A 21966-nucleotide genomic window follows, 5' to 3' on the forward strand; every position below is an offset into this window, starting at 1 on the left:
AACAACATATATCTATGAAAATATAACAAAGACAAGCCTTCCTAGAATAAAGACCAGAGGACACAGGACAATATCCAGACCACATCCGCACCTGAGAGAACCCAGCAACTCACGAAGCGGGAGAGGAGGGCCACAAACCAACAAGAAAGGAAGTCCTTCCAGCTGTCACTCATCCCAGCTCTGCAAACTATTCCTATCACCATGAAAAGGCAAAGCTACAGGCAGACAAAGATCACAGAGACAACACCAGAGAAGGAGACAGACCTAACCAGTCTTCCTGAAAAAGAATTCAAAATAAGAATCATAAACATGCTGACAGAGATGCAGAGAAATACGCAAGAGAAATGGGATGAAGTCCGGAGGGAGATCACAGATGCCAGAAAGGAGATTGAAGAAATGAAACAAACTCTGGAAGGGTTTATAAGCAGAATGGATAGAATGCAAGAGGCCATTGATGGAATTGAAATCAGAGAACAGGAACGCATAGAAGCTGACATAGAGAGAGACAAAAGGATCTCCAGGAATGAAACAATATTAAGAGAACTGTGTGACCAATCCAAAAGGAACAATATCCGTATTATAGGGGTCCCAGAAGAAGAAGAGAGAGGAAAAGAGATGGAAAGTATCTTAGAAGAAATAATTGCTGAAAACTTCCCCAAACTGGGGGAGGAAATAATCGAACAGACCACGGAAATACACAGAACCCCCAACAGAAAGGATCCAAGAAGGACAACACCAAGACACATAATAAATAAAATGGCAAAGATCAAGGACAAGGAAAGAGTGTTAAAGGCAGCTAGAGAGAAAAAGGTCACCTGTAAAGGAAAACCCATCAGGCTAACATCAGATTTCTCAACAGAAACCCTACAGGCCAGAAGAGAATGGCATGATATATTTAATACAATGAAACAGAAGGGCCTTGAACCAAGGATACTGTATCCAGCACGACTATCATTCAAATATGACAGTGGGATTAAACAATTCCCAGACAAGCAAAAGCTGAGGGAATTTGCTTTCCACAAACCACCTCTACAGAACATCTTACAGGGACTGCTCTAGATGGGAGCACTCCTAGAAAGAGCACAGCACAAAACACCCAACATATGAAGAATCGAGGAGGAGGAACAAGAAGGGAGAGAAGAAAAGAATCTCCAGACAGTGTATATAACAGCTCAATAAGGGAGCTAAGTTAGGCAGTAAGATATTAAAGAGGCTAACCTTGAACCTTTGTTAAACACGAATTTAAAGCCTGCAATGGCAATAAGTACATATCTTTCAATAGTCACCCTAAATGTTAATGGATTGAATGCACCAATCAAAAGACAGAGAGTAACAGAATGGATAAAAAAGCAAGACCCATCTATATGCTGCTTACAAGAAACTCACCTCAAACCCAAAGACATGTACAGACTAAAAGTGAAGGGATGGAAAAACATATTTCAAGCAAACAACAGAGAGAAGAAAGCAGGGGTTGCAGTACTAATATCAGACAAAATAGACTTCAAAACAAAGAAAGTAACAAGAGATAGAGAAGGACACTACATAATGATAAAGGGCTCAGTCAAACAAGAGGATATAACCATTCTAAATATATATGCACTCAACACAGGAGCACCAGCATATGTGAAACAAATACTAACAGAACTAAAGGGGGATATAGACTGCAATGCATTCATTCTAGGAGACTTCAACACACCACTCACCCCAAAGGATAGATCCACTGGGCAGAAAATAAGTAAGGACACGGAAGCACTGAAAAACACAGTAGAGCAGATGGACCTAATAGACATCTATAGAACTCTACATCCAAAAGCAACAGGATAAACATTCTTCTCAAGTGCACATGGAACATTCTCCAGAATAGACCACATACTAGGCCACAAAAAGAGCCTCAGAAAATTCCAAAAGATTGAAATCCTACCAACCAACTTTTCAGACCACAAAGGCATAAAACTAGAAATAAACTGTACAAAGAAAGCAAAGAGGCTCACAAACACATGGAGGCTTCACAACACGCTCCTAAATAATCAATGGATCAATGACCAAATCAAAATGGAGATCCAGCAATATATGGAAACAAATGACAACAACAACACTAAGCCCCAACTTCTATGGGACACAGCAAAAGCAGTCTTAAGAGGAAAGTATATAGCAATCCAAGGATATTTAAAAAAGGAAGAGCAATCCCAAATGAATGGTCTAATGTCACAATTATCCAAAATGGAAAAAGAAGAACAGATGAGGCCTAAGGTCAGCAGAAGGAGGGACATAATAAAGATCAGAGAAGAAATAAATAAAATTGAGAAGAATAAAACGATAGCAAAAATCAATGAAACCAAGAGCTGGTTCTTCGAGAAAATAAACAAAATAGATAAGCCTATAGCCAGACTTATTAAGAAGAAAAGAGAGTCAACACAAATCAACAGTATCAGTAACGAGAAAGGAAAAATTACAACGGACCCCACAGAAATACAAAGAATTATTGGAGAATACTATGAAAACCTATATGCTAACAAGCTGGGAAACCTAGGAGAAATGGACAACTTCCTAGAAAAATACAACCTTCCAAGATTGACCCAGGAAGAAACAGAAAATCTAAACAGACCAATTACCAGCAATGAAATTGAAGCGGTAATCAAAAAACTACCAAAGAACAAAACCCCCGGGCCAGATGGATTTACCTCGGAATTTTATCAGACATACAGGGAAGACATAATACCCATTCTCCTTAAAGTTTTCCAAAAAATAGAGGAGGAGGGGATACTCCCAAACTCATTCTATGAAGCTAACATCACCCTAATACCAAAACCGGGCAAAGACCCCACCAAAAAAGAAAACTACAGACCAATATCCCTGATGAACGTAGATGCAAAAATACTCAACAAAATATTAGCAAACCGAATTCAAAAATACATCAAAAGAATCCTACACCATGACCAAGTGGGATTCATCCCAGGGATGCAAGGATTTTACAACATTCGAAAGTCCATCAACATCATCCACCACATCAACAAAAAGAGAGACAAAAACCACATGATCATCTCCATAGATGCTGAAAAAGCATTTGACAAAGTTCAACATCCATTCATGATAAAAACTCTCAGCAAAATGGGAATAGAGGGCAAGTACCTCAACATAATAAAGGCCATCTATGATAAACCCACAGCCAACATTATATTGAACAGTGAGAAGCTGAAAGCATTTCCTCTGAGATCGGGAACTAGACAGGGGTGCCCACTCTCTCCACTGTTATTTAATATAGTACTGGAGGTCCTAGCCATGGCAATCAGACAAAACAAAGAAATACAAGGAATCCAGATTGGTAAAGAAGAAGTTAAACTGTCACTGTTTGCAGATGACATGATACTGTACATAAAAAACCCTAAAGACTCCACCCCAAAACTACTAGAACTGATATCGGAATACAGCAAAGTTGCAGGATACAAAATCAACACACAGAAATCTGTGGCATTCCTATACACTAACAATGAACCAACAGAAAGAGAAATCAGGAAAACAACTCCATTCACAATTGCATCAAAAAAAAAAAAATACCTAGGAATAAACCTAACCAAAGAAGTGAAAGACTTATACTCTGAAAACTACAAGTCACTCTTAAGAGAAATTAAAGGGGACACTAACAGGTGGAAACTCATCCCATGCTCATGGCTAGGAAGAATTAATATCATCAAAATGGCCATCCTGCCCAAAGCAATATACAGATTTGATGCAATCCCTATGAAACTACCAGCAACATTCCTCAATGAACTGGAACAAATAATTCAAAAATTCATATGGAAACACCAAAGACCCCGAATAGCCAAAGCAATCCTGAGAAAGAAGAATAAAGTAGGGGGCATCTCACTCCCCAACTTCAAGCTCTACTATAAAGCCATAGTAATCAAGACAATTTGGTACTGGCACAAGAGCAGAGGCACAGACCAATGGAACAAACTAGAGAATCCAGACATTAATCCAGACATATATGGTCAATTAATATTTGATAAAGGAGCCATGGACATTCAATGGCAAAATGACAGTCTCTTCAACAGGTGGTGCTGGCAAAACTGGACAGCTACATGTAGGAGAATGAAACTGGACCATTGTCTAACCCCATATACAAAAGTAAACTCAAAATGTATCAAAGACCTGAATGTAAGTCATGAAACCATTAAACTCTTGGAAGAAAACATAGGCAAAAACCTCTTAGACATAAACATGAGTGACCTCTTCTTGAACATATCTCCCCAGGCAAGGAAAACAACAGCATAAATGAGTAAGTGGAACTATATTAAGCTGAAAAGCTTCTGTACAGCAAAAGACACCATCAGTAGAACAAAAAGGATCCCTACAGTATGGGAGAATATATTTGAAAATGACACATCCGATAAAGGCTTGACGTCCAGAATATATAAAGAGCTCACACGCCTCAACAAACAAAAAACAAATAACCCAATTAAAAAATGAGCAGAGGAACTGAACAGACAGTTCTCCAAAAAAGAAATACAGATGGCCAACAGACACATGAAAAGATGCTCCACATCGCTAATTATCAGAGAAATGCAAATTAAAACTACAATGAGGTATCACCTCACACCAGTAAGGATGGCTGCCATCCAAAAGACAAACAACAACAAATGTTGGCGAGGCTGTGGAGAAAGGGGAACCCTCCTACACTGCTGGTGGGAATGTAAGTTAGTTCAACCATTGTGGAAAGCAGTATGGAGGTACATCAAAATGCTCAAAACAGACTTACCATTTGATCCAGGAATTGCACTCCTAGGAATTTACCCTAAGAACGCAGCAATCAAGTATGAGAAAGATCAGTGCACCCCTATGTTTATCGCAGCACTATTTACAATAGCCAAGAATTGGAAGCAACCTAAATGTCCATCGATAGATGAATGGATAAAGAAGAAGTGGTACATATACACAATGGAATACTACTCAGCCATAAGAAAAGGGCAAATCCAACCATTTGCAGCAACATGGATGGAGCTGGAGGGTATTATGCTCAGTGAAACAAGCCAAGCGGAGAAAGAGAAATACCAAAGGATTTCACTCATCTGTGGAGTATAAGAACAAAGGAAAAACTGAAGGAACAAAACAGCAGCAGAATCACAGAACTCAAGAATGGACTAACAGGTACCAAAGGGAAAGGGACTGGGGAGGATGGGTGGGTAGGGAGGGATAAGGGGGGGGACAAGTAGGGGGGTATTAAGATTAACATGCATGGGGGGTAGGAGAAAAGTGAGGGCTGTACAACACAGAGAAGGCAAGTAGTGATTCTACAACATTTTGCTATGCTGATGGACAGTGATTGTAAAGGGGTTTATAGGGGAGACCTGATATAGGGGAGAGCCTAGTAAACATAATATTCGTCATGTAAGTGTAGAATAGTGATACCAAAAACAAAACAAAACAAAACAAACAAACAAAAAAAAAGGACTGTTCCTGTGTGGTAACCTCCAATGAGTTCTACACAAGGGTATAAAGGGAATATACAAGTGTAGGCAAAGGGTCTGTTTGCGTTTATACAGAAATCAAAGCCTAATTGGGCTACCCTGAAAATGAACTAAGATACGATATGAAAGAGAACTTCCAACATCAGCACTCTCTGGAAGACTCATGACAGAAGATGGTCATCAAGAAATCCCAACAAAGATCCACGCACTGCTACAGCTGTAGATGCACTCATCCCACCAGCTCCTGAACTTGCCATGGGAATGAGGAAGGAGATATCTAAGCTGGCCTGTGCATACAGTGAAACAACAAATTTGACTGGATCTACACTGTTGGAACTCAACCAAGAATTAGGAGAAGTGCAAATTGTAGCGCTTCAAAATATTACAACTACAGACTATTTACTGTTAAAAGAACATAAGGGATGTGAACATTCCCCAGGAATGGGTTGTTTTAATTTGTCTGATTTCTCTCAGACTGTTCAAGTTCAGTTGGACAATATCCACCATATCATAGATAAGTTTTCACAAATGCCTAAGGTGCCTAACTGGTTTTCTTGGTTTCACTGGAGATGGCTGGTAATTACAGATATGCTTTGGTTATGTAACTATACTCCTATTATGTTAATGTGTGTGCTCAATTTAAGTAGTAGCTTAAAACCTATACATGCTGAAGTTACTCTACAAGAAGATATGTCAAAGAAATAATCAATCTTCCCAGGTTTTCTGCCGCCTGCTACTTCTATAGCTTTTCTTCTTCCTTCCTAATTACAACCCTTAAATAGAATTCGTGCCTCATATCAAATTTACCGAGTATCATAATTCTTCCAAGTGGTAAAGATACCTCAAGACAAATGCTGGGCATAGAAGCTACAGGGCATAAATATGCAAAGAAACAAAAAGCTAACCATTTCAAACAATAAGGCTTCTCTCTCACTTAGCAACTTTACATTTCCCTGTATGGCCCCGGAAGATGACTGGTTAGCCAGAGACGGGTAAGATTCCTCAAGGGAGGAACAACCTAAGACAGGCACAGTCGCAGAGGGGTCATCAGGTGAGAAATTGGGGATCAACAGAGGTGAGGCTTAGAACCTCACCCCCCCGTTCTGAGAGAAATCTTCTGCATACGTGGATGTTTTATTGCCCTTGTCTAGCTGGGATTAACACATAGTCTACAGGCACACACCTGATCATCTACATTTGCTCTCTTACAACACTAAACTATGTTTTCTACCTTTATCTTGTATCTACCTACCACTTCAGCATTTTATTAAAAATAACAATAATAAAGAGAGAAATGTGGTATCCACATATAAATCAAGTATAAAAACCAAATGAGTATTCATATTTGAACTGACTGTTTATAGTTCACAATGCATGAGCAAAACCGAAAGTTTCTGTGGTGACTGCCCTTGTACTGTTCACTATGTAACTTATTCATTATGTAAGAATTTGTTCTCCATGTAAGAACTTGTTTGTTATGCCTCAGAAGATTGGAGACTGATGAAAATTAGGCTTGGGGTTGATTAATGATTGTGCATTGAGCATTGACTCCCCTATACAGAATTTTATTGTTGTTAACAACCATTTGATCAATAAATATGAGAGATGCCCTCACAAAAAAAAAAAAAGGACAGAGTTCCAATGGTAAAATAAATAAGTAACCGGGATGAAATGTATAGCATAAGGAATATAGTCAAGATATTGTAACAGCTTGGTAGGGTGATAGCTGGAACCTAGAATTAGGTATATAAATGTTTTATCACTGTGTTTGTACACTTGAAACTAATGTAATGTAATACTGTGCGTCAACTACCCTTCAATAAAAAATAATTATCTAAAAAAAAAAAAAAAAAGAATCAGGAGAATTTTTATGTAAAATTTGTATTACAAAATTTAAAACAACCTTTTTATTGAACTTAATATTGCCATATTTAATGTAATGGATGAACTAAGTATATTTTTTTGGTGCTAGAGTAGAAATGCCAGCTTAGCAACACTTATTTGTTTTTTATAATGTCTTACAAGTTTTGATGGGCAATGTGTGAAGAATGTTAAAAATTGCATAATAAGGTGTAAGTGTGTCTCAAATCACAAGTTTGTCCTAGTAATGCTACATTTCATCGTTCCAACCTTTACTTTGGCTAGTTGTTGTAGCAAATGTTGGTTGTAAAAGAGATCAGAGAAAACTCATATGGTTAAGTAACCAAAAACCACTAGAAAATCAACTCAGAATTATGTCAATTGTGATTCAAGATCACAGTTATTTTGTCTATAAAGGAAATAATTGTTTGTTATGAATATAAAAAGCATACACTACCTTCCAGGTAGAACATTTTATTTTAAAAAGGTCCACATACTCTAATGAACATTTAAAATCTTCACGTTAAATTTTTTTTTTTTAAGCCCTCCTTTTAATTGCCGAAATTAATTTTTTTCTTCTCATTTTTAAAGGACTGTTTGATGGTAGGTCTGCATACTTGTGGTGATCTTGCTCCAAGTACTCTGCGAATATTTGCTTCCAAGTCTGAGGCCAGGGGACTTTGCAGCATAGGTTGCTGTTATCACCTCTTATCTGAAGAGTTTGAAACCCCACGTGAAGGTACGAAGTTCTCCATACCTCATACTCCTATTGTTTGAGCACAAGGGGTACTTTCTCTCTCTCTCTGTTTTTTTTGTTGCTGAAAGTATTGCTGTTTTGATTTAACATTTGGGATAACATCTGATATTCTTCAGTTTTAATGTGACATTAAATGAAGTTTGATGCCCTGTCACTGTATGTATTTTTAGCACAGTTTCTTTGGTCATAAGATGGTCTTAATGAATGCTGAAAAACGTAAATATTTGAAAGTCTTTCGTGGTGTATTTTAGGAACTTTAGTTTAAAAACACTTGTAAAACATACATGTACTAAGATGGTAAAACTCAGTTATTTTCATCATGAATATAGAGTTTCAAGATTTACTTTCATTTCCACGCCTTTCCCATGTACTAAGGAGTATTGATATTTTTCAGACAAAAAGCTCCTTACAGTATTTTGAAGAGGCAACATACTGTAATTTTAGAAAGGTGCAAACTGCAGTTGCATTCAGACTTACTCCCTGGCCTGCGAATCAGGAGCCAGAAGAGCAAAGTACAGAGTATGTTGACAGGATTTAAAGCACCCCACAGCCCTTCATCCAGAACATTCCTGAAATTCCTCTCTTTGATCCATTTTATATGTTCTCTCTCTCCATAAGGTATGGTTTCAAAACTGCTAGCTCAGATTTGATGGTTATTTAGTCTATTAATATTAGCAGTTCGCTTTTCTCTTAGTCTAATTAAGTCTTTATTGCTGGATGCAGTCTGTGAGTTTGCTACATCCAGTGTCCATACTAAGTATTTTTAGATCAGGAAGCTGTGTGCATTATGGATGGCATTGTTTGCTCTTTATCTCAGTTTTAAAACTCAGACATATATGAAACTTTTGTTAATTTAGTCATGCCCAAGAGGTAAGAATTTTATGACTGTATAATTCTGCTGAAATTTGACTAGTCATCCTTAGAACTGATGAAGGTTTTTGTGAAATAAAGGTAATCGAATTTGAATTCTTTTATGTCAAAGTTTTAAAAAGTATCCTTTAAGAAGGGTGGTCCAAAAATAAAGTTGTGACTACATAGTGATACACTGAGTGAGAGAAAGAAATCAAATTGCACAAAGTTAGTAATAGTTAAATTTAGGTGGAGAATATATGTTTGTCATGCCATTATTTATAACTTTTCTCTGAATACAAAGATTTTCAACATAAGAATTTGGGGGAAAAGTGAACTTAAAAATCGAAAAAAATTAATTATGTAAATTAGGTGCTCAAATATTTACATTATTTTGCAGTGTTTTTGTGTATCTTTCCTAAATGAAATGAAGAAAAAAATCTTTAATCAGAGCTTTATAAAGCTTTTAAAATATTAAATGTGTAGTGTTTTCCTGGGTCAGCAACGGCATGTGATTCTATGTGGGGGAGATTTGGTTCTTTATTCAAAAGCTTCCTGTTCTGTACATACAAAGAAATGGGATTTCTTTAATAATTGGCTCAGTTAGGGTAGGTGTAGACACTTGATGCATGTTTCACTTTAGAGGTACTGTCATCTAGTGTAAGATCTTTAATTTCAGGGGCCTGCTTCCTCCTTTCACTTTATCTTCCTGCCCCCAAAGATGCCTTCACTTTCCAAAGGGCCTCCCTCCCCTTGTCAAGCAGTTCCTTCTTAAGGCTGCCATCTCTCGTCCTGTTGGACCCTTGGGGCCATTGCTCTGTCTCATCAGATCTCAGACCTAATCTCGGTATTTCTCACCATGGATAGGAGCCTCTCTTTTGGCAGTGTACTCTATTATTTGTCACACCCATATTTTTCCATACCTGACTCTCCCTCTAGAATGATCTCCAGAGCTGGTTGGCTTAGGATGTTTATTCCCTAACTTACATTTAAATCAAAACTTGTAGTGTAGGTGTGGTTTTGGTACTTTATTGATCATAAAAGGAGATGGGGGAGGGGCTCATAAAAAGTCAATACTTTGGGAAAAAAGAAACTCAAATAGATGCCAATCAGAGTTCAGTTTAGCTTAAAAAACATTCATTGGATGCCAAATGTTCCACACTGTGCTAAGCAATGGTGATTTTAAAATGTATGAGATATCATCTTTACTCTCAAGGGATGTAAAAAATAGTCCTTAATCCCAGGAACCAGATAATCCCTGTTAGTAACTTAAAGTTTTTTATTTGTAAAAAATCATTTAGAATAGGAAATTCAAGTTACATGGAAAGATTTTAAAAATTAAAAGGAAAGTTAATTCCCCAAGCCCATATTTTTGGTTTTTTTGTATCTTTACAGAAAAAACAATGTACACACATACATACACACTCTATATTCTAATACTTTTAGTGAACCAAATACAGACATACCTTGTTACATTGAGCTTCATCTTTCTGCACTTCACGGATAACTGTATTTTTACAAATTGAGGTTTGTGGCAACCCTGTGTTGAACAAGTCTAGTGGCACCATTTTTCCAAGAGCATTTGTTCACTTTGTGTCTCTGTGTACGGTGGGGTAATTCTCACAATATTTTAAACTTTTTCATTATTTTTATGTTTTTTATGGTGATCTGAAATCAGTGATCTTTGATGTTACTATGGTAATTGTTTTGGAGCTTCACAAACTGTATCCATGTAAAACAGCAAACTTAATTCCTAAGTGTTGTATGTGTTCAAACTGCTCCATCCACAGCTGTTCCTCTGTGTCTCTCACTCTCCTTAGGCCTCCCTCCTCCCTGGGAGAGAACAATGTTGAAATCAGGCCAGTTATTAACCCTACAATTTCCTCTAAGTGTTCAAATGAAAGGAGGGGTCACACATCTCTCATATTCAATGAAAAGCTAGAAATGATTAGGCTCAGTGAGCAAGGCATGCCGAAAGCCAAGACAGGCCATAAGTCAGGCCTCTTGTGCCATAGTTAGTGAAATTGTAAGTGGAAAGGAAAAGTTCTTGAAGGAAACTAAATGTGCTTACTCCCATGAACACAGCATGATAAGAAAGCAAAGCAGCCTTATTGCTGAGATGGAGAAAGTTTTAGTGGTTTGGATAGCAGATCGAAGCAGCCACAAAATTCCCTTAAGCAAAGCCTAATCCAGACCAAGGCCCTAACTCTCTTCAGTTCTGTGAAGGCTGCGAGAGGTGAGGAAGCTGCAGAAGAAAGGTTTGAAGCTAGCAGAGGTTGGCTCGTGGGAAACTAAGGAACTAACATAAGGAAAAAGGCACGTCTGTTATGTAAAAGTGCAAGGTACGCCAGCAAGTGCTGGCATGGAAGCTGTGGCAAGTGATCCAGGCGACCTAACTAAGATCATTAGTAAAAGTGGCTACACTGAACAACAGATTTTCAAAACAGCCTTTCTGTAGGAAGAAGATGCCATCTAGGACTTTCAGAGCTAGAGAGGAGTCAATGCCGAACTTCAAAGCTTCAAAGGACTGACTTCTCTTTTGTAATAGAGCAAGTGACTTTAGGTCAAAGCTAATGCTCGTTTACCATTCCAAAAATCCTTAAGAATTATGCTAAATCCACTCCACTGATATTGTAGAAATGGAACAACAAATCCTGGATGGCAGCACATCTGTTCACAACATGCTTTACTGAATATCTTAAGTCTACTATTGAGACCTACTGCTCAGATAAAAAGAGTCCTTCTTTCGAAAGATTACTACTGCATTGACAGTGCACCTGATTACCCAAGAGGTCTGATGGAGATGTTCAACAAGACTAATACTGTTTCCCTGCCTGCTGACACCACATCCATTCTGCAGCCCATGGAGTAACTTCAACTTTCAAGTCTTATTCTTGAGGAAATACTTTTCATAAGGCTACAGCTACCAGAGAGAGCGATTCCTCTGCTGGATCTGGACAAGGTAAGGGGGAAACCTTTTGGAAAGGATTCACCATTCTAGATAACAGAGAATATTCATGATTCATAGGATAAAATATCAACATGAACGGGAGTTTGGAAGAAGTTATGCATGTCCAGCCCTCATGCATGACTTTCAGGGGATCAAGACTTCAGTGGAGAAAGTAACTGCAGATGTGGTGCAAAGAGCACGATATTGAAATTACCAATGGAGCCTAAGGGTGTGCCTGAACTGCTGCCATCTCATGATAACACTTTAATGGATGAGGAGCTGCTTCTTAGAGATGAACAAAGAAAGTGGTTTCTTTTTTTTTTTTTTTTTTTTGTAGATAATTATTTTCTATTGAAGGATAGTTGACACACAGTATTACATTAGTTTCAGGGGTACAACACAGTGATTCAACATTTGCATACATGATAATTCTAGGTACCAGCTATCACCATACCAAGTTGTTACAATGTTTTGACTATATTCCTTATGCTACACATTACATCCCGGTTACTTATTTATTTTACAATTGGAAGTGTGTACTTTTTTTTTTTTTTTTTTTTGTGAGGGCATCTCTCATATTTATTGATCAAATGGTTGTTAACAACAATAAAATTCTGTATAGGGGAGTCAATGCTCAATGCACAATCATTAATCCACCCCAAGCCTAATTTTCGTCAGTCTCCAATCTTCTGAAGCATAACGAACAAATTCTTACATGGAGAACAAATTCTTACATAGTGAATAAGTTACATGGTGAACAGTACAAGGGCAGTCATCACAGAAACTTTTGGTTTTGCTCATGCATTATGAACTATAAACAGTCAGTTCAAATATGAATACTCATTTGATTTTTATACTTGCTTTATATGTGGATACCACATTTCTCTCTTTATTATTGTTATTTTTAATAAAATGCTGAAGTGGTAGGTAGATACAAGATAAAGGTAGAAAACATAGTTTAGTGTTGTAAGAGAGCAAATGTAGATGATCAGGTGTGTGCCTGTAGACTATGTGTTAATCCAAGCTAGACAAGGGCAATAAAACATCCACGTATGCAGAAGATTTCTCTCAGAACAGGGGGGGTGAGGTTCTAAGCCTCACCTCTGTTGATCCCCAATTTCTCACCTGATGGCCCCCCTGTGAATGTGCCTGTCTTAGGTTGTTCCTCCCTTGAGGAACCTTACCCGTCTCTGGCTAACCAGTCATCTTCCGGGGCCATACAGGGAAATGTTAAGTTGGTAAGTGAGAGAGAAGCCTTATTGTTTGAAAAGGTTAGCTTTGTACTTCTTTGCATATTTATGCCCTGTGGCTTCTATGCCCAGCATTTGTCGTGAGGTATCTTTACCACTTGGAAGAATTATGATACTTGGTAAATTTGATATGAGGCATGAATTCTATTTAAGGGTTGTAATTAGGAAGGAAGAAGAAAAGTTATAGAAGTAGCAGGCAGAAGAAAAGCATGGGAAGATTGATTATTTCTTTGACATATCTTCTTGTAGAGTAACTTCAGCATGTATAGGTTTTAAGCTACTACTTAAATTGCGCACACACATTAACATAATAGGAGTATAGTTACATAACCAAAGCATACCTGTAATTACCAGCCATCTCCAGTGAAACCAAGAAAACCAGTTAGGCACCTTAGGCATTTGTGAAAACTTATCTATGATATGGTGGATATTGTCCGACTGAACTTGAACAGTCTGAGAGAAATCAGACAAATTAAAACAACCCATTCCTGGGGACTGTTCACATCCCATATATTCTTTTAACAGTAAATAGTCTGTAGTTGTAAGATTTTGGAGCACTACAATTTGCACTTCTCCTAATTCTTGGTTGAGTTCCAACAGTATAGATCCAGTCAAATTTGTTGTTTTACTGTATGCACAGGCCAGCTTAGATATCTCCTTCATTCCCATGGCAAGTCCAGGAACTGGTGGGATGAGTGCATCTACAGCTGTAGCAGTGTGTGGATCTTTGTTGGGGTTTTTTGATGATCATCTTCAGGCATGAGTCTTCCAGAGAGTGCTGATGTTGGAAGTTCTTTTTCATATCGTATCTTAGTTCATTTTCGGGGTAGCCCAATTAGGCTTTGATCCTCTGTATGAACACAAACAGACCCTTTGCCTACACTTTTTTATGCCCTTTATACCCTTGTGTAGAACTCATTGGAGGTCTCCACACAGGAACTGCCTTTTTTTTTTTTTATCTACACTTACATGACGAATATTATGTTTACTAGGCTCTCCCCTATACCAGGTCCCCCCTATAAACCCCTTTACAGTCACTGTCCATCAGCGTAGCAAAATGTTGTAGAATCACTGCTTGCCTTCTCTGTGTTGTACATTCCTCCCTTTTCTCCCACCCCCCCATGCATGCTAATCTTAATACCCCCCTACTTCTCCCCCCCCTTATCCCTCCCTACCCACCCATCCTCCCCCGTCCCTTTCCCTTTGGTACCTGTTAGTCCATTCATGAGTTCTGTGATTCTGCTGCTGTTTTGTTCCTTCAGTTTTTCCTTTGTTCTTATATTCCACAGATGAGTGAAATCATTTGGTATTTCTCTTTCTCCGCTTGGCTTGTTTCACTGAGCATAATACCCTCCAGCTCCATCCATGTTGCTGCAAATGGTAGGATTTGCCCTTTTCTTATGGCTGAGTAGTATTCCATTATGTATATGTACCACATCTTCTTTATCCATTCATCTATCGATGGACATTTAGGTTGCTTCCAATTCTTGGCTATTGTAAATAGTGCTGCGATAAACATAGGGGTGCATTGGTCTTTCTCATACTTGATTGCTGCGTTCTTAGGGTAAATTCCTAGGAGTGCAATTCCTGGGTCAAATGGTAAGTCTGTTTTGAGCATTTTGATGTACCTCCATACTGCTTTCCACAATGGGTGAACTAATTTACATTCCCACCAGCAGTGTAGGAGGGTTCCCCTTTCTCCACAGCCTCACCAACATTTGTTGTTGTTTGTCTTTTGGATGGCAGCCATCCTTACTGGTGTGAGGTGATACCTCATTGTAGTTTTAATTTGCATTTCTCTGATAATTAGCGATGTGGAGCATCTTTTCATGTGTCTGTTGGCCATCTGTATTTCTGTTTTGGAGAACTGTCTGTTCAGTTCCTCTGCCCATTTTTTAATTGGGTTATTTGTTTTTTGTTTGTTGAGGCGTGTGAGCTCTTTATATATTCTGGACGTCAAGCCTTTATCAGATCTGTCATTTTCAAATATATTCTCCCATACTGTAGGGTTCCTTTTTGTTCTATTGATGGTGTCTTTTGCTGTACAGAAGCTTTTCAGCTTAATATAGTCCCACTTACTCATTTTTGCTGTTGTTTTCCTTGCCCGGGGAGATATGTTCAAGAAGAGGTCACTCATGTTTATGTCTAAGAGGTTTTTGCCTATGTTTTCTTCCAAGAGTTTAATGGTTTCATGACTTACATTCAGGTCTTTGATCCATTTTGAGTTTACTTTTGTATATGGGGTTAGACAATGGTCCAGTTTCATTCTCCTACATGTAGCTGTCCAGTTTTGCCAGCACCATCTGTTGAAGAGATTGTCATTTCGCCATTGTATATCCATGACTGCTTTATCAAATATTAATTGACCATATATGTCTGGATAATGTCTGGATTGTCTAGTTTGTTCCATTGGTCTGTGGCTCTGTTCTTGTGTCAGTACCAAATTGTCTTGATTACTATCGCTTTATAGTAGAGCTTGAAGTTGAGGAGTGAGATCCCCCCTACTTTATTCTTCTTTCTCAGGATTGCTTTGGCTATTCAGGGTCTTTGGTGTTTCCATATGAATTTTTGAATTATTTGTTCCATTTCATTGATGAATGTTGCTGGTAATTTCATAGGGATTGCATCAAATCTGTATATTGCTTTGGGCAGGATGGCCATTTTGACGATATTGATTCTTCCTAGCCACGAGCCTGGGATGAGTTTCCATCTGTTAGTGTCCCCTTTAATTTCTCTTTAGAGTGACCTGTAGTTTTCAGAGTATGTCTTTCACTTCTGTGGTTAGGTTTATTCCTAGGTATTTTATTTTTTTTGATGCAATTGTGAATGGAGTTGTTTTCCTGATTTCTCTTTCTGTTGGTTCATTGTTAGTGTATAGGAATGCCACAGATTTCTGTGTGTTGATTTTGTATCCTGCAACTTTGCTGTATTCCGATATCAGTTCTAGTAGTTTTTGGGGTGGAGTCTTTAGGGTTTTTTATGTACAGTATCATGTCATCTGCAAATAGTGACAGTTCAACTTCTTTACCAATCTGGATTCCTTGTATTTCTTTGTTTTGTCTGATTGCCATGGCTAGGACCTCCAGTACTATGTTAAATAACAGTGGGGAGAGTGGGCATCCCTGTCTAGTTCCCGATCTCAGAGGAAAAGCTTTCATCTTCTCGCTGTTCAATATAATGTTGGCTGTGAGTTTATCATAGATGGCCTTTATTATGTTGAGGTATTTGCCCTCTATTCCCATTTTGCTGAGAGGTTTTATCATGAATGGATGGTGAATTTTGTCGAATGCTTTTTCAGCATCTATGGAGATGATCATGTGGTTTTTGTCTTTCTTTTTGTTGATGTGGTGGATGATGTTGATGGACTTTCAAATGTTGTACCATCCTTGCATCCCTGGGATGAATCCCACTTGGTCATGGTGTATGATCCTTTTGATGTATTTTTGAATTCGGTTTGCTAGTATTTTGTTGAATATTTTTGCTTCTACGTTCATCAGGGATATTGGTCTGTAGTTTTCTGTTTTGGTGGGGTCTTTGCCTGGTTTTGGTATTAGGGTGATGTTAGCTTCATAGAATGAGTTTGGGAGTATCCCCTCCTCCTCTATTTTTTGGAAAACTTAAAGGAGAATGGGTATTATGTCTTCCCTGTGTGTCTGATAAAATTCCGAGGTAAATCCATCTGGCCTTGGTGTTTTGTTCTTTGGTAGTTTTTTGATTACTGCTTCAATTTCGTTGCTGGTAATTGGTCTGTTTAGATTTTCTGTTTCTTTCTGGGTCAGTCTTGGAAGGTTGTATTTTTCCAGGAAGTTGTCCATTTCTCCTAGGTTTTCCCAGCTTGTTATCATATAGGTTTTCATAGTACTCTCTAATAATTCTTTGTATTTCTGTGTTGTCCGTCGTGATTTTTCCTTTCTTGTTTCTGATACTGTTGATTTGTGTTGACTCTCTTTTCCTCTTAATAAGTCTGGCTAGAGGATTATCTATTTTGTTTACTTTCTCGAAGAACCAGCTCTTGGTTTCATTGATTTTTGCTATCGTTTTATTCTTCTCAATTTTATTTATTTCTTCTCTGATCTTTATTATGTCCCTCCTTCTGCTGACCTTAGGCCTCATTTGTTCTTCTTTTTCCAATTTCGATAATTGTGACATTAGACCATTCATTTGGGATTGTTCTTCCTTCTTTAAATATGCTTGGATTGCTATATACTTTCCTCTTAAGACTGCTTTTGCTGTGTCCCACAGAAGTTGGGGCTTAGTGTTGTTGTTGTCGTTTGTTTCCATATATTGCTGGATCTCCATTTTGATTTGGTCATTGATCCATTGATTATTTAGGAGCGTGTTGTTAAGCCTCCATGTGTTTGTGAGCCTTTTTGCTTTCTTTGTACAGTTTATTTCTAGTTTTATGCCTTTGTGGTCTGAAAAGTTCATTGGTAGGATTTCAATCTTTTGGAATTTACTGAGGCCCTTTTTGTGGCCTAGTATGTGGTCTATTCTGGAGAATGTTCCATGTGCACTTGAGAAGAATGTATATCCTGTTGCTTTTGGATGTAGAGTTCTATAGATGTCTATTAGGTCCATCTGCTCTACTGTGTTGTTCAGTGCTTCCATGTCCTTACTTGTTTTCTGCCCAGTGGATCTATCCTTTGGGGTGAGTGGTGTGTTGAAGTCTCCTAGAATGAATGCATTGCAGTCTATTTCCCTCTTTAGTTCTGTTAGTATTTGTTTCACATATGTTGGGGCTCCTGTGTTGGGTGCATATATATTTAGAATGGTTATATCCTCTTGTTTGACTGAGCCCTTTATCATTATGTAGTGTCCTTCCTTATCTCTTGTTACTTTCTTTGTTTTGAAGTCTATTTTGTCTGATATTAGTACTGCAACCCCTGCTTTCTTCTCGCTGTTGTTTGCCTGAAATATGTTTTTCCATCCCTTGACTTTTAGTCTGTACATGTGTTTGGGTTTGAGGTGAGTTTCTTGTAAGCAGCATATAGATGGGTCTTGCTTTTTTATCCAGTCGATTACTGTGTGTCTTTTGATTGGTGCATTCAGTCCATTAACATTTAGGGTGACTATAGAAAGATATGTACTTATTGCCATTGCAGGCTTTAAATTCATGGTTACCAAAGGTTCAAGGTTAGCCTCTTTAGTATCTTACTGCCTAACTTAGCTCACTTATTGAGCTGTTATATACACTGTCTGGAGATTCTTTTCTTCTCTCCCTTCTTATTCCTCCTCCTCCATTCTTCATATGTTGGGTGTTTTGTGCTGTGCTCTTTCTAGGAGTGCTCCCATCTAGAGCAGTCCCTGTAAGATGTCCTATAGAGGTGGTTTGTGGGAAGCAAATTCCCTCAGCTTTTGCTTGTCTGGGAATTATTTAATCCCACCATCATATTTGAATGATAGTCGTGCTGGATACAGTATCCTTGGTTCAAGGCCCTTCTGTTTCATTGCATTAAATATATCATGTCATTCTCTTCTGGCCTGTAGGGTTTCTGTCGTGAAGTCTGATCTTAGCCTGATGGGTTTTCCTTTATAGGTGAACTTTTTCTCTCTAGCTGCCTTTAAAACTCTTTCCTTGTCCTTGATCTTTGCCATTTTAATTATTATGTGTCTTGGTGTTGTCCTCCTTGGATCCTTTCTGTTGGGGGTTCTGTGTATTTCCGTGGTCTGTTTGATTATTTCCTCCCCCAGTTTTGGGAAGTTTTCAGCAATTATTTCTTCCAAGATACTTTCCATCTCTTTTCCTTTCCCTTCTTCTTCTGGGACCCCTATAATATGGATATTGTTCCTTTTGGATTGGTCACACAGTTCTCCTAACATTGTTTCATTCCTGGAGATCCTTTTATCTCTCTCTATGTCAGCTTCTATGCGTTCCTGTTCTCTGGTTTCAATTCCATCAATGGCCTCTTGCATCCTACCCATTCTGCTTATAAACCCTTCCGGAGTTTGTTTCATTTCTGCGATCTCCTTTCTGGCATCTCCCTCCGGACTTCATCCCATTTCTCTTGGGTATTTCTCTCCATCTCTGTCAGCATGTTTATGATTCTTATTTTGAATTCTTTTTCAGGAAGACTGGTTAGGTCTGTCTCCTTCTCTGGTGGTGTCTCTGTGATCTTTGTCTGCCTGTAGCTTTGCCTTTTCATGGTGATAGGAATAGTTTGCAGAGCTGGGACGAGTGACGGCTGGAAGGACTTCACTTCTTGTTGGTTTGTGGCCCTCCTCTCCTGGGAGAACAGCGACCTCTAGTGGCTTGTGCTGGGCAGCTGCGCGCAGACAGGGTTTCTGCTTCCTGCCCGGCTGCTATGGAGTTAATCTCCGCTGTTGCTGTGGGCGTGGCCTGGCTCGGGCAGCTACTCCAAAGTGGTGGAGTCGCGTTGGACGGGGAGTGGCCAGGAGGCTATTTATCTCCGTAAGGGGCCTCTGAGCTCCCTGCAGCCCAGGGTATTAGGGTATCCAGTGATCCCCGGATTCTCTACCTCTGGATTAATCGTCCCGCCCTGCCCCTTTAAGACTTCCAAAAAGCACCCGCGAAAACAAAACGACCATAAAAAAAAAAAAATTTTTTTTAATTAAGAAAAATAAGAAAAGAAAATAAAAAATGCCCGCTCGTTTTTCTTTATTCTCCGGCGCCAGCCTCAGGAATCTGCTCACCGGTCTTGCTGCCTGTTTCCCTAGTATTGGGGTCGCTATCCCTTTAAGACTTCCAAAAAGCGCTCGCCAAAACAAAACAGAAAAAAAAAAAGAGAAAAAAATGGCTGCTCGCTTTTTTATGTTCTCCGGCGCCAGCCTCAGGCACCCGCTCACCGTTCTTGCTGCCCTGTTTCCCTAGCATCCAGGGCCCCGTGCACACACTGTGTCTGTGCTCTGGCCCGGATGGCGGGGGCTGGGTGCTCGGCAGCCCTGGGCTCCGTCTCCCTCCCGCTCTGCCTGCTCTTCTCCCGCCGGGAGCTCGGGGGAGGGGCGCTCGGCTCCCGCGGGGCCGGGGCTTATATCTTACCCCCTTCGCAAGGCACTGGGTTCTCGCAGGTGCGGATGTAGTCTGGTTGTTGTCCTGTGTCCTCTGGTCTTTATTCTAGGAAGGGTTGTCTTTGTTATATTTTCATAGACATATGTGGTTTTGGGAGGAGATTTCCGCTGCTCTACTCATGCCGCCATCTTGGCTCCCTCCTCAGAAAGTGGTTTCTTGAGAAGGAATCTACTCCTGGTGAAGATACAATGAAAATTGTTGAAATGACAATAGGAGTTAGAATGATACATAACCTTAGTCGGTAAAGCAGTGGCAGGGTTTGAGAGGATTGGCTCCAGTTTGAAAGAAGTTCTGCCGTGGGTAAAATGCCATCAGCAGCATTGGGTGTTAAGGGAAAATCCTTCATGAAAGGAAGATTCAACTGATTTGGCAAACTTCATCATTGTTTTAAGAAATTGCCACAGCCACCCAGCCTTCAGCCACCACCACCCTGGTCAGTCAGTGGCCATCAACACTGAGGCAATGCCTCTCATCAGCAAAAAGAGACAACTTGCTGGAAACGGACATGATATTTAGCACTTTTTAGCCATAAAGCATATTTTAATTAAAGCACATACATTGTTTTCTAGACATAATGTTAACACTTAATAGACTACCATATAGTGTAAACATAACTTTTATATGCTCTAAAAAACTGAAAAATTCATTCGACTATTGCAATATTTGCTTTATTGCAGAGCTGAACCTGAAATGCCTCTGAGGTTTGCCTATAAACAGTTCACTACCTTACCCTTCACTTCATGTATTTCGATGATCTTTCTATATCAGCACATAGAATATTGCCTTATTCTTTTTAATGATTCTAAGGTATTTCATAAGCTATTTTATTTAGTCCTAAAATTTTTAAGTTAATATTTTCTTAAAGCAATAGTACTCTTCTCCCAGTAAGCCAATATTAGTAAACAGATGGTGAGTTCAGTGTAGAGTTTTGAGGAGCACAAAATATGGCACAAGCAATTGTCCTTGTTTTCTAATCCTCAAAGATGAGTTTCAAAATAGTGTAGTAAGTGCTGTAGGACAAAATATAGCTATGAAAAGCCCGTGGCTCAGTCTGTGGTGGGGATAGAAGGGGAAGCTTATGTTCCCAGTGTGGTGATACCCACTGTGTCCTGAACAATGAGTAGAAGTTAGTCAGACAAAGAAGTGGTGAGGGTGTTGCAGACAGAATAAACAAAGGCATGGGGTGGTAAGTGTTGAAAATCAAGTTTCCTTCTCTTTGCCTGTCATAGTCACTGTTTCCTTGTTACCTTCTTTTTTCCCATCCTATTCTTCCAAGTAGCTTTCTCAGACAACTACTGATAATCCTAATCTTTCAGTGGGTAGAAAGGGCAATTTTTAGAGTAAACAAGGTCTCCATTTTCTCTTTTCAGTTTACCCTATAGTTCATTTCCCCAATCTCTCCTTTTATTTAGTATTTAGTCATTCATAAAATAGGTTTTGAATCTTTTCAGAAAATGAGTTGAACAAAATAACTCTAAATTTTCCCTCTGGAAAGGGAAGCCTCCCAGCCAACAGAGTCTCTAGTATCAGGCTTGGATCCTGCCTGGGTAAAGGCAGTTTAGCCTTCTCATCTCCAGAGTGAAAGCTGCCATTCATTGTTCACTGAGTTGATAAGACATTTTTGGCTTCAGGATTCAGACAAGAAAAGTGTTGGAAAAGTTTGTTAAAACAGTGACTGGCAGCTACAAAGTCTAATTTTCCTTCTGACAGGCTGTCTGTTCATAGAAAGGACTTCCTGTCGAAAATTTCTTAGCCATTGATAATCGTTGAGATCATCAGGCAAATAGTACTAGGTTTAAGTGATAAAA

General features: G+C 39.0%; 1 protein-coding gene across 2 annotated transcripts in view; it reads left to right on the plus strand.

Annotated features, from left to right (window-relative positions):
* The window catches only part of METTL25 (methyltransferase like 25), a 115460-nt gene that overhangs the window by 29023 nt on the left and 64471 nt on the right, over positions 1 to 21966 (plus strand). For both annotated transcript variants that reach the window (XM_036890028.2, XM_036890029.2), the window contains exon 5: positions 7917 to 8064. In XM_036890028.2, coding sequence (XP_036745923.2) covers positions 7917 to 8064 — 148 coding nt within the window. The remainder of the gene's footprint in view (positions 1 to 7916; positions 8065 to 21966) is intronic.

Source organism: Manis pentadactyla, chromosome 10, assembly GCF_030020395.1.
Source record: "Manis pentadactyla isolate mManPen7 chromosome 10, mManPen7.hap1, whole genome shotgun sequence".
Classification (NCBI taxonomy): domain Eukaryota; kingdom Metazoa; phylum Chordata; class Mammalia; order Pholidota; family Manidae; genus Manis; species Manis pentadactyla.